This window comes from Genypterus blacodes, unplaced genomic scaffold (genome assembly GCF_046128005.1).
Source record: "Genypterus blacodes isolate CSIRO-AG114 ecotype Tasmania unplaced genomic scaffold, CSIRO-AGI_Gbla_v1 ptg000362l_1, whole genome shotgun sequence".
Classification (NCBI taxonomy): Eukaryota; Metazoa; Chordata; class Actinopteri; order Ophidiiformes; family Ophidiidae; genus Genypterus; species Genypterus blacodes.
In genome coordinates this window covers 142,312-153,816 of record NW_027467145.1, presented here as the reverse complement: position 1 = coordinate 153,816, position 11,505 = coordinate 142,312, and the positions used below count along the sequence as shown (strand labels likewise).

The following is an 11,505-nucleotide window of genomic DNA, read 5'->3' as shown; positions in this document are numbered from 1 at the left end:
GTCACGTGACGGCTTCTTTCCTCTGCTTTATCCGGCGATGTGCAGGCAACGACATGAGCACAACCGCGCCCCCTGTGGTATATGAAGGGTACTGTGGATAAGAATATACACGCTTCAAAGAGCCTTCTGGCTTTTTGCAGCCTTTGTAAGTGTTATTGTAAATACATTTAAAGATATAAAATATATGTTTTAAATAATACAAGAATTCAACGTAGTTTTGTCATTCCAGCTGATGTAATTTTGTACACATTTTTCTCTGGTAAAATAAGATTTACGATGATGACAGTCAGCATTATGCTTAGTATGAATGTTTGTAATGCATTTCTTTCTTTCTTTGAGTATAAGTTTTACCGGCAGTGTTTCGTGTCTGATTTTTCAAACTATAGGACACGAGGAGATATTTGACAATCTGAGCGGATCAGGCCCACCATTTTAGTGATAACAGAAAATATAATTACATTTTAGTATTTATGTCATATTAATTGTAATATTTACATATGGTAATACGGACGGATGTACAAATCTGAAAAACTATTAATAATGTGTTATATACACAAAAATAAGGTCAGCTAGGGGAATGCGACAAGATATGCGCATGCGCAAGCTTCCGGGTTATCAGCGCCCAGTAGAGTAAAAGTAAATAAACACAAACTGCCGTAATTGTTGTGAAGCAAATATTTGCCCGCTTTGCGCCGCGTTAACAGCCTAAGTCCAGACTACAGCAAGGTGAGTGAGCGGCGATGCTTTATTATAGTAGGAAGTGGCGACTTAATGACACGTTTCTACGACGTTTGACATTTGAACCGCAGTTTCTTTACGATGAATTAAACACGTTGTACAGCAGCACCTGTGCTCTCTAAACGCTTCAGTTTATACTGGCAGGAAGAAACAACAGAAAGGAGATGAGTGTCGTTGTCATCCACACCTGGACTCGGACAACAATCGAGACAGCAGCCAGGAGGAATCACGAGACAGAAACTGAGTGAAAACAAGTAACGGACCAGCTGTGTGTGCTGCATTTAAAGACACGAAAGAATATGGGAATTTTCATGTACATAATATGTTTTTGTGTCTCAGTCTCCAGGGTGAAGCCATGTCCAGTCAGGTGTCAGAGTGTGTGTCAGAGAGGACCTTCCAGCACCAAGACAGCCTGCCCCCTCTGCCTGTGCCGCCACTAGAGGGCAGCCTGGCAAAGTACCTGGAGGCAGGTAGGCCTGCAGCTCAGCACAGCCTGCTGTCACTGAGGCACTCTCTGGAGTTCATGCTCATAACAGACACACACACACACTGACCACTAACTTTGTGTCTTGGCGTTTCCCCTCAGTGCGCCCGTTTGCGTCTGAGGAAGAATACGAGGCCACGGCAGAGATCGTCCGAGCCTTTTTGGAGGGTGTGGGTCCGGAGCTGCACCAGAAGCTGCTGCACAGAGCCAAGACCAAGAGGAACTGGGTATGTGATGGAGCTGTGAGCGACACACACACACATACACGCACACACTGTACCTCCTATTGCTTACAATCATTCTCTGTGTTCCTGTAACGCCTCAGTTGGAGCAGTGGTGGTTAGACTCTGCATACCTGGAGCTCCGCATCCCCTCCCAGCTGCTGGTGAACTTCAGTGGTCCGGGGCCGTACTTGGAGCACTGCTGGCCCCCCGCTGAGGGGACTCAGCTGCAGCGCTGCAGCATTAGCCTGTGGCACCAGCTGCAGTACTGGAGCCTGATTCGCACGTACGTTGCTCTCTCTCACTCACACATACATGTCAGTGGCCTGTGGAGTGTGTGAGCTGGTGTGTGTGTGGTGTCCTCAGGGAGAAACTCGCCCCTCAGAAATCTGGCAAACAAGTGTTTGACATGGACCAGTTCAGGATGCTGTTCTGCACCTGCAAAGTGCCTGGAGTCCAGAAGGATTCCATTCACAACTACTTCAAGACCGGTACAATATACACACACACACCTGAACACACCTGAACACACCTCAGGGCACGTCCCAGCTCATGTGTGTGTCTCTGTGTTGTCACAGAGAGGGAGGGGCCGAGCCCTTCACATGTGGTGGTGATGTGTCAAGGACGGATCTTCACCTTTGATGCACTTTGTGACGGACAAATCCTCACTCCACCAGAACTCTACAGGTACCATTACACACACACACACACGCACACACACACAGCTATAAGCTGAGGCCTGGTTCATACTACATTAGTTAACTAAAAAAAAGTGATATAATTCTATATTTGGTCAAATTGATTGTGTGTGTGTGTGTGTGTGTGTGTGTGTGTGTGTGTGTTTCCTGTGCAGGCAGCTGCAGTACGTGACAGAGTGCTGTGATGCAGAGCCAGAGGGAGATGGCGTCGGCGCTCTCACCACAGAGGAGAGGACACGCTGGGCAAAGGTGAGGGGCGCAGCTCAGAGACAACAGAAGTCAAGTCAGCTTGAGTGAAGGCCACCTGAGAGCTCATGATCTCAGTTCTTCTCTCCAGACCAGGGAGCATCTGATAAGCATCGACCCACACAACCAGAGCGTCCTGGAGGCCATACAGAGCAGCCTGCTGGTCGTCTCTCTGGATGACGCCAAGCCTTACGCCACGCCAGAGAACTACACAAACGTACAGTAACTTACCACTGCACCATCTCTGCTGTGTGAGGAGTCACATCCTGCCTGGTAACATGTGTGTGTGTGTGTGTGTGTCTCCTCACTACAGATGACCCTGGAGGCTCTAGCAGGAAACCCGGTGAACCGATGGGGAGACAAATCGTTCAACCTGCTCTCGTTCGCAGACGGCACCTTTGGCACCAATTGTGATGTGAGTGAGTGTGAATGTGTGTGTATGTATGTATGTGTGAGTGTGAGACACTGGAGCAGAGACAAAGATCTCAGGTGAATTGTTGATGAAAGCTTCTTCCTAACAGGATGTTTGTGAATGTCAATGTAACTCTCAAGGGTTAAATTGTTTTGCAGCATTCTCCGTATGACGGCATGGTGGTTGTGACTCTGTTTCATTATGTGGATGAACAACTTGCTGCTACAGACGGGAAATGGGAGGTAACCTTTAACCTTTAACCTTTAACCTTTAGTACTCTGCTTCATGACCTCAAAGCTTTGGGTTTCTCTTTACAAAGCGTCACGTTTGCCTTCAGGGCTCAGCCTCAGTCAGACCGATGCCTTTCCCTGATGAGCTGGTGTTCACCCTGGACCAAAGGGTCCGGCGTGACATCGCCAGCGCCAAACAACAATACCTGGAGATGGTGAGCCAAAGACCTGATGACATACAGTCATTCAGTCATTCAGTCATTCAGTCGTCCCCTCAGCTGGACCTGACCTTCACTCTCTGTCTCTGTTTGGACAGACTCAGGACCTGCAGGTGGTTTCTTACGCCTTCACCTCGTTTGGTAAAGAAGCCATCAAGCAGAGGAAGTTGCACCCTGACACCTTTGTTCAGCTGGCACTGCAGCTGGCCTACTACAGAATGCATGGAAGGTACAGAGCGCCGGTCCTGTAGTTCCATCTTCCATCAGCCCACACCAGCTGCATCAAGTGCAGAAGTCAATGATGTTTACATATAACAGCTGATCTCTTCTGGCCTCTCAGGTTGGGTTGTTGTTATGCCACAGCGACGACCCGCAGGTTCTACCACGGCCGCACTGAGACCATGAGGTCCTGCACCCAGGAGGCTGCGGCCTGGTGTGGCACCATGCTGGACCCCACCTGCCCTGTGAGTGTGTGGAGAAGACACTTATAAACTTAGGTCCTTGTTGAAGTGTAAATCTTGACCTGAAAATCGTCGTTGTCAGGCTGACGCCAGGAGAGAAGCCATGCTGCTCGCCTTCAGGAAACACAACAAGCTGATGGCGGAGGCTCAAGATGCTCATGGTGAGTTTGTGACTCGTGCTTGAGTTACTCCACATCTCTACATATCATATCATATCATCATCATCATCATCATATGCCTCCATTCACTCTTCTTCTGTGGTTACAGGTTTTGACAGGCATCTCTTCGGCCTCTATCTGATCGCCAAAGAGGAGGGACGGCCCATTCCAGATCTCTACACAGATCCTCTCTATACTAAGAGGTAGGCTCCTCCTGTAGCAGCTCCTCCTGTAGCAGCTCCTCCTGTAGCAGCTCCTCCTGTAGCAGCTCCTCCTTTAGCAGCTCCTCCTGTGCTGATCCTAGTGGTCCATGCTCTGACGTTAGTGTGTCTTCACTGAGTGTTGTGTAACTGCAGGTGTATAAACGACCCTCTTTACTTCTCTTGTGTCTGCAGCGGCGGTGGCGGTAACTTTGTGTTGTCGACCAGCCTGGTGGGCTACACAAGAGTCCTGGGGGCCGTTTCTCCCATGGTGCACCACGGCTACGGCTTCTTCTACCGCATCAGAGAGGACAGGTGGGTTGTGTTATGGAGGATATATATGTGTTATACTTCTATATTACTACTCTGATGTCGTCTCACAGGTCTTTAATAAATGGATCAGACTTCTTTTCCAATGTAACTTGAAGTCACTCAGTGTTGTGTGTCCTCCAGGATCGTGGCCTCCTGCTCAGCGTGGAGATCCTGCCCTGAGACCGACGCAGAGTCCCTGTTTGCCACCGTGTCCAGCTGCCTGCGGGAGATGCTGCAGCTGGCCACCACCTCACAGCTCTGAGCCCTCACAGGTTTACCTGGTTACCTCCCGAGGAGCACAGAATACAAATACAGAATTATATCACTTTTTTTTAGTTAACTAATGTAGTAGGAACCAGGCCTCAGCTTATAGCTGTGTGTGTGTGCGTGTGTGTGTGTAATGGTACCTGTAGAGTTCTGGTGGAGGAGCAACAGCCCAGAGCAGCAGACATTACATCATTTGGCAGACGCTTTTATCCAAAGCGACTTACATTACATTACCACCCTTCGCAGAGGGGGGAGCAATTGAGGGTTTGGTGCCTTGCTCAGGAGCACCTCGGCAGGGGCTCGAACCGGCAACCCTCTGGTTCCCAAGCAGAAGCACTACCCACTGAGCTACTGCCTGACATGTTTGTGTTCTGCACAGATCAATGCAACCAGCAGTGCTATCATCATGTTTATGTTTAATTAGGGGGTGAAGATGCTTAGAAATGATTAATCAATATTCATTTCCTGACACACACATGTTCTCTACTCAAACCTGCAGAGCTCTAAGCTACACTCACACTTTGAGCAAGGATCAAATCCTTTAAGGCCTTGAAGAAGACAAACTGATCCTCTATTCATCAGAAACGTCTCCCTTCTTACCATGTTTCTTCCAGTCCACTGAGTTATTCTGGATTGCTTTCCACCTTTAAGTATCTTTCTTTCTTTTTTTCTAACCCAAACCTCAGATTTGTACTGTATGTGCTACATTATCATGTCTGTCAGGAAAGATGATTACAAAATAGACTTAAATTTTTAAATTTTGTCGTTGCCTCACTTTATTTTAACTCAGAATCATTTGCAATTATTGGAGTTTCCACAGGGTTCATGTTGTCAGTGGCAACCGCCGGGAACAGCTGCAGAGAGAGAGGGAGATGCTGAGTCATGTGATCGTTTTAATGTTTAACATAACACAGAAAACACATTCTGAATGCTACTACAATGCAAAAACATTATTATTCAGTATTTATGTAATACCAATTGTAATATTTACTAATGGTAATACGGACGGGTGTAAAGGTGTTATTAATGTGTTAAACAGACGAAAGTGGGTCAAATCGGCTCACGCTGCCTGCTGTGCGCATGCGCAGTTTTCCGGGTCCTGGCCGGGCTCAATAGTAGGTTAAAGGTAAACAAACAGATCAGATCTGCCCACTTTGCGCAGCGTTAACAGCCGAGTCAACATTTCAAGGTGAGTAAGATGTGATGCTTTATTTTATTTGGAGATGACGACTTAATGAATCGTTTGCACTCAGTTTGACCGACGTTTGATCCGCAGTTTGTTTGTGATGAGGGAAACTAAACCCCGATGTAAAGCCGCGACTGTGCGCTCTAAACGCTTCAGCTCTTATCGGACTGGAACTGTCAATGAATCGAACATATTAAAGGAGTAAAAGCGTTTGATTATGTGACCGCAGCACTGAAACACGATGCAGCTTCAGACTCCTGCTGAGGATTTATGGATGAAACTGCTTAGACTCAGCCGAACGGAGCGACATTGGAACAAAGGAGCTTTACAGTCACATAAGTCTGCTTTCATGCGTTTATCAAAGAGTCTGGAACATTTAAAGGACCGTGATCCGGTTTAAGGTGCTGGGACATCGCTGTAGCTGTTCGCTCTCGGGTTCGACCACAACATAACCTTGACCCGTGTTCAGCAGGTGAAGGGGCAGAATCAGAGTCAGTCCGTGTTTCTTTCTCACAGGCTTCTTCTTTATCAATCCATTTAAATCCTGACGTAGCAGGAAAATACATTCCAGTCATTTCATCCACTAGACTAGAGTACAACACACACACACACACACACACACACACACACACACACACACACGTCTAATATGATTTCTTGTGTTAAACACAGCTCAATTGACTTTTATAGTCATTATCGTACAAACTCTACAGTATTAAAGTGACTGAACCCTTTGTGCTTAAGTTAGATTATTTAAACTTTAAGCTAGACTTAAATGTCAACTAAAAGCTGTTAATTATGTAACAATCCAGAGTCCTGACTTCACAAACTCATCTTATCTCTTCTGTCATCGTATAAAGAGGAGCCAGCTCTGTTTATGTTCAATAAAACAAAATGGACGCCGTGGAAACCCAAACAAATGAGACTCACTTTACTTTGGTTCCCCACTGTAACAACGTTTAAACTTTGACTTGACTGTCCCATTATTAAATTGTTATTCTGTACAGTTGTGTTAACCAACACCGAACCAACCTGTGTGAAGAAGGTGAGCAGGAGAATCAGGAGTCAGTCTGAACCCTCGGTCCGGATCACCTGAGTGCTCTCTCATTCATTCCCCCCCACACAACCGGAACGAACTCAAACGTTCCGCCCCCACCGATATGCGCAAATAAACACATTCCACTTAAATAATACAGTGACAATCAAAACAGACAAACGTGCTAACATAAGATTAATGGGTCAAGTTTTCTTTTTAATAATATACGTTCATACAGTAATCCAAAATGATCGATTATAACTTTTTATAAGGGTTTAATAATGTGGTCACATCATAACGGGTGTGCATATAGAAGAAGAACATAGAATATCTGAAATATCAAAGCAAACACAAATACACATCATTTTACAAACAGTAACACAAGCATAAGTGGAATACAAAACAAGTGAAAGTAAGGAACCAGCTCTCTGTGTGCTGCATTCAAAGACATGTTGTGTATCTCTGTCTCCAGGGTGAAGCCATGTCCAGTCAGGTGTCAGAGTGTGTGTCAGAGAGGACCTTCCAGCACCAAGACAGCCTGCCCCCCCTGCCTGTGCCGCCACTAGAGGGCAGCCTGGCAAAGTACCTGGAGGCAGGTAGGCCTGCAGCTCAGCACAGCCTGCTGTCACTGAGGCACTCTCTGGAGTTCATGCTCATAACAGACACACACACACACTGACCACTAACTTTGTGTCTTGGCGTTTCCCCTCAGTGCGCCCGTTTGCGTCTGAGGAAGAATACGAGGCCACGGCAGAGATCGTCCGAGCCTTTTTGGAGGGTGTGGGTCCGGAGCTGCACCAGAAGCTGCTGCACAGAGCCAAGACCAAGAGGAACTGGGTATGTGATGGAGCTGTGAGCGACACACACACACATACACACACACACTGTACCTCCTATTGCTTACAATCATTCTCTGTGTTCCTGTAACGCCTCAGTTGGAGCAGTGGTGGTTGGACTCTGCATACCTGGAGCTCCGCATCCCCTCCCAGCTGCTGGTGAACTTCGGTGGTCCGGGGCCGTACTTGGAGCACTGCTGGCCCCCCGCTGAGGGGACTCAGCTGCAGCGCTGCAGCATTAGCCTGTGGCACCAGCTGCAGTACTGGAGCCTGATTCGCACGTACGTTGCTCTCTCTCACTCACACATACATGTCAGTGGCCTGTGGAGTGTGTGAGCTGGTGTGTGTGTGGTGTCCTCAGGGAGAAACTCGCCCCTCAGAAATCTGGCAAACAAGTGTTTGACATGGACCAGTTCAGGATGCTGTTCTGCACCTGCAAAGTGCCTGGAGTCCAGAAGGATTCCATTCACAACTACTTCAAGACCGGTACAATATACACACACACACCTGAACACACCTGAACACACCTCAGGGCACGTCCCAGCTCATGTGTGTGTCTCTGTGTTGTCACAGAGAGGGAGGGGCCGAGCCCTTCACATGTGGTGGTGATGTGTCAAGGACGGATCTTCACCTTTGATGCACTTTGTGACGGACAAATCCTCACTCCACCAGAACTCTACAGGTACCATTACACACACACACACACACACACACACACACACACACACACAGCTATAAGCTGAGGCCTGGTTCATACTACATTAGTTAACTAAAAAAAGGTGATATAATTCTATATTTGGTCAAATTGATTGTGTGTGTGTGTGTGTGTGTGTGTGTGTTTCCTGTGCAGGCAGCTGCAGTACGTGACAGAGTGCTGTGATGCAGAGCCAGAGGGAGATGGCGTCGGCGCTCTCACCACAGAGGAGAGGACACGCTGGGCAAAGGTGAGGGGCGCAGCTCAGAGACAACAGAAGTCAAGTCAGCTTGAGTCAAGGCCACCTGAGAGCTCATGATCTCAGTTCTTCTCTCCAGACCAGGGAGCATCTGATAAGCATCGACCCACACAACCAGAGCGTCCTGGAGGCCATACAGAGCAGCCTGCTGGTCGTCTCTCTGGATGACGCCAAGCCTTACGCCACGCCAGAGAACTACACAAACGTACAGTAACTTACCACTGCACCATCTCTGCTGTGTGAGGAGTCACATCCTGCCTGGTAACATGTGTGTGTGTGTGTGTGTCTCCTCACTACAGATGACCCTGGAGGCTCTAGCAGGAAACCCGATCAACCGTTGGGGAGACAAATCGTACAACTCGCTCTCGTTCGCAGACGGCACCTTTGGCTCCAATTGTGATGTGAGTGTGTGTGAATGTGTGTGTGTTCCAACAATTCAAACCTTAAGCAATGTAACTGTGCAAGGGTTAAATTGTTTTGCAGCATTCTCCGTATGACGCCATGGTGCTTGTGTCTCTCTGTCACTACATGGATGAACAACTTGCTGCTACAGACGGGAAATGGGAGGTAACCTTTAACCTTTGACCTTTAGTACTCTGCTTCATGACCTCAAAGCTTTGGGTTTCTCTTTACAAAGCATCACGTTTGCCTTCAGGGCTCAGCCTCAGTCAGACCGATGCCTTTCCCTGATGAGCTGGTGTTCACCCTGGACCAAAGGGTCCGGCGTGACATCGCCAGCGCCAAACAACAATACCTGGAGATGGTGAGCCAAAGACCTGATGACATACAGTCATTCAGTCATTCAGTCAGTCAGTCATTCAGTCATTCAGTCATCCCCTCAGCTGGACCTGACCTTCACTCTCTGTCTCTGTTTGGACAGACTCAGGACCTGCAGGTGGTTTCTTACGCCTTCACCTCGTTTGGTAAAGAAGCCATCAAGCAGAGGAAGTTGCACCCTGACACCTTTGTTCAGCTGGCACTGCAGCTGGCCTACTACAGAATGCATGGAAGGTACAGAGCGCTGGTCCTGCTTATTATGAACCATGGAGGCATCGCAGCAATGACAAATGTAGAGAAAAGCACTCGCAGGGTAAAGGGACATTCTTGCCTGAAGGTGGCGCCAGAGATGAGCCACTGTAACACTGGGACAGAACGGAATGAATGGAAAAGATCAGAATGTAGGAACAGAAAAGAAAAACAAATCCTTTGCACCATCAGGCCGACAGTAAACATCCTTATGATGCAGATTTGTTGTTCTTGACTTTTACAAATCAAACAATGATGAGTAAGGTAATACAAAGAAGTTCATGTATACCTAAGTAACAGCTGATCTCCTCTGGTCTCTCAGGTTGGGTTGTTGTTATGCCACAGCGATGACCCGCAGGTTCTACCACGGCCGCACTGAGACCATGAGGTCCTGCACCCAGGAGGCTGCGGCCTGGTGTGGCACCATGCTGGACCCCACCTGCCCTGTGAGTGTGTGTAGGAGACACTGATAGATTATGTCCTCAACCGGTTGGGCGCCCAGCTAAAGTGTAAGTCTTCTGTCGTTGTCAGGCTGAGGCCAGGAGAAAAGCCATGCTGCTCGCCTTCAGGAAACACAACAAGCTGATGGCGGAGGCTCAGGAAGCTCGCGGTGAGTTTGTGACTCGTGCTTGAGTTACTCCACATCTCTACATATCATATCATCATCATCATATGTCTCCATTCACTCTTCTTCTGTGGTTACAGGTTTTGACAGGCATCTCCTCGGCCTCTATCTGATCGCCAAAGAGGAGGGACGGCCCATTCCAGATCTCTACACAGATCCTCTCTATACTAAGAGGTAGGCTCCTCCTGTAGCAGCTCCTCCTGTAGCAGCTCCTCCTGTAGCAGCTCCTCCTGTAGCAGCTGCTCCTGTAGCAGCTCCTCCTTTAGCAGCTCCTCCTGTGCTGATCCTAGTGGTCCATGCTCCTGTACGTTAGTGTGTCTTGTGTTGTGTAACTGCAGGTGTATAAACGACCCTCTTTACTTCTCTTGTGTCTGCAGCGGCGGTGGCGGTAACTTTGTGTTGTCGACCAGCCTGGTGGGCTACACAAGAGTCCTGGGGGCCGTTTCTCCCATGGTGCACCACGGCTACGGCTTCTTCTACCGCATCAGAGAGGACAGGTGGGTTGTGTTATGGAGGATATATATGTGTTATACTTCTATATTACTACTCTGATGTCGTCTCACAGGTCTTTAATAAATGGATCCAATGTGGCCAGGCTCAGACTTCTTTTCCAATGTGAACTTGACGTCACTCAGTGTTGTGTGTCCTCCAGGATCGTGGCCTCCTGCTCAGCGTGGAGATCCTGCCCTGAGACCGACGCAGAGTCCCTGTTTGCCACCGTGTCCAGCTGCCTGCGGGAGATGCTGCAGCTGGCCACCACCTCACAGCTCTGAGCCCTCACAGGTTTACCTGGTTACCTCCCGACCCTCTGCCCCACCCCTCTGGATCACACAGAGGAGCCCAGAGCTGCTGACATGTTGATCAATGTAATCTGTCAGGAAATGATGATTTTAACATAGCCTTAAATTCTATAATCGATAGAATCCCCACTTAACTTAGGGGTCCAAGCACTAAGTGCTATAGATTAATATTATAGTGTACAGTCTGTGTGTTAATACATTCATGTTATGGTGGAGGACCTTACAAACCTCTGTAATATAATATAATATGCTAACTAAGTCATGAGGAGCAAATATGAATGCTGCTGTTTGCATTTAGCACTTTTCAATGACATCATAATACGTTCACAGGGTTCATACGTGTGCTGGAAGTGAGAAGTGAGAAACACTGGCAAAGTGCTTGGACTGAATAAAGTGAC

The 11,505-nt window shown here is 47.9% G+C and overlaps 1 protein-coding gene across 5 annotated transcripts; it reads left to right on the top strand.

Annotated features, from left to right (window-relative positions):
- Positions 1–593: 593 nt before the first annotated feature.
- Positions 594–11,474, top strand: crot (carnitine O-octanoyltransferase). Of its 5 annotated transcripts, none has more exons than XM_076138353.1 (18): positions 594–726; positions 883–992; positions 1,078–1,208; positions 1,325–1,449; positions 1,548–1,729; positions 1,810–1,934; positions 2,022–2,130; positions 2,297–2,390; positions 2,479–2,604; positions 2,701–2,802; positions 2,958–3,041; positions 3,137–3,244; positions 3,346–3,476; positions 3,588–3,711; positions 3,791–3,869; positions 3,976–4,069; positions 4,262–4,381; positions 4,520–5,408. In XM_076138353.1, exons 3-18 carry the CDS (start codon positions 1,094–1,096, stop codon positions 4,638–4,640), a joined length of 1,839 nt encoding a protein of 612 aa, XP_075994468.1. In that variant the 5' UTR covers positions 594–726; positions 883–992; positions 1,078–1,093; the 3' UTR covers positions 4,641–5,408. The 5 variants fall into 5 exon arrangements, with proteins under 5 accessions (XP_075994468.1, XP_075994469.1, XP_075994471.1 ...); XM_076138354.1 differs by having other exon boundaries at positions 598–726; positions 870–992; XM_076138356.1 differs by lacking the exon at positions 594–726 and having other exon boundaries at positions 734–992; positions 1,085–1,208.
- The last annotated feature ends 31 nt before the right edge of the window (positions 11,475–11,505 follow it).

Bases quoted from the DNA above. Each gene is read 5' to 3' on its own strand.
- crot (XM_076138355.1), top strand. From the start codon at position 1,094: ATGTCCAGTCAGGTGTCAGAGTGTGTGTCAGAGAGGACCTTCCAGCAC. The intron at 1,450-1,547 runs GTATGTGATGGA...GTAACGCCTCAG, and splicing joins CCAAGACCAAGAGGAACTGG to TTGGAGCAGTGGTGGTTAGA. The intron at 3,245-3,345 runs GTGAGCCAAAGA...CTGTTTGGACAG, and splicing joins AACAACAATACCTGGAGATG to ACTCAGGACCTGCAGGTGGT.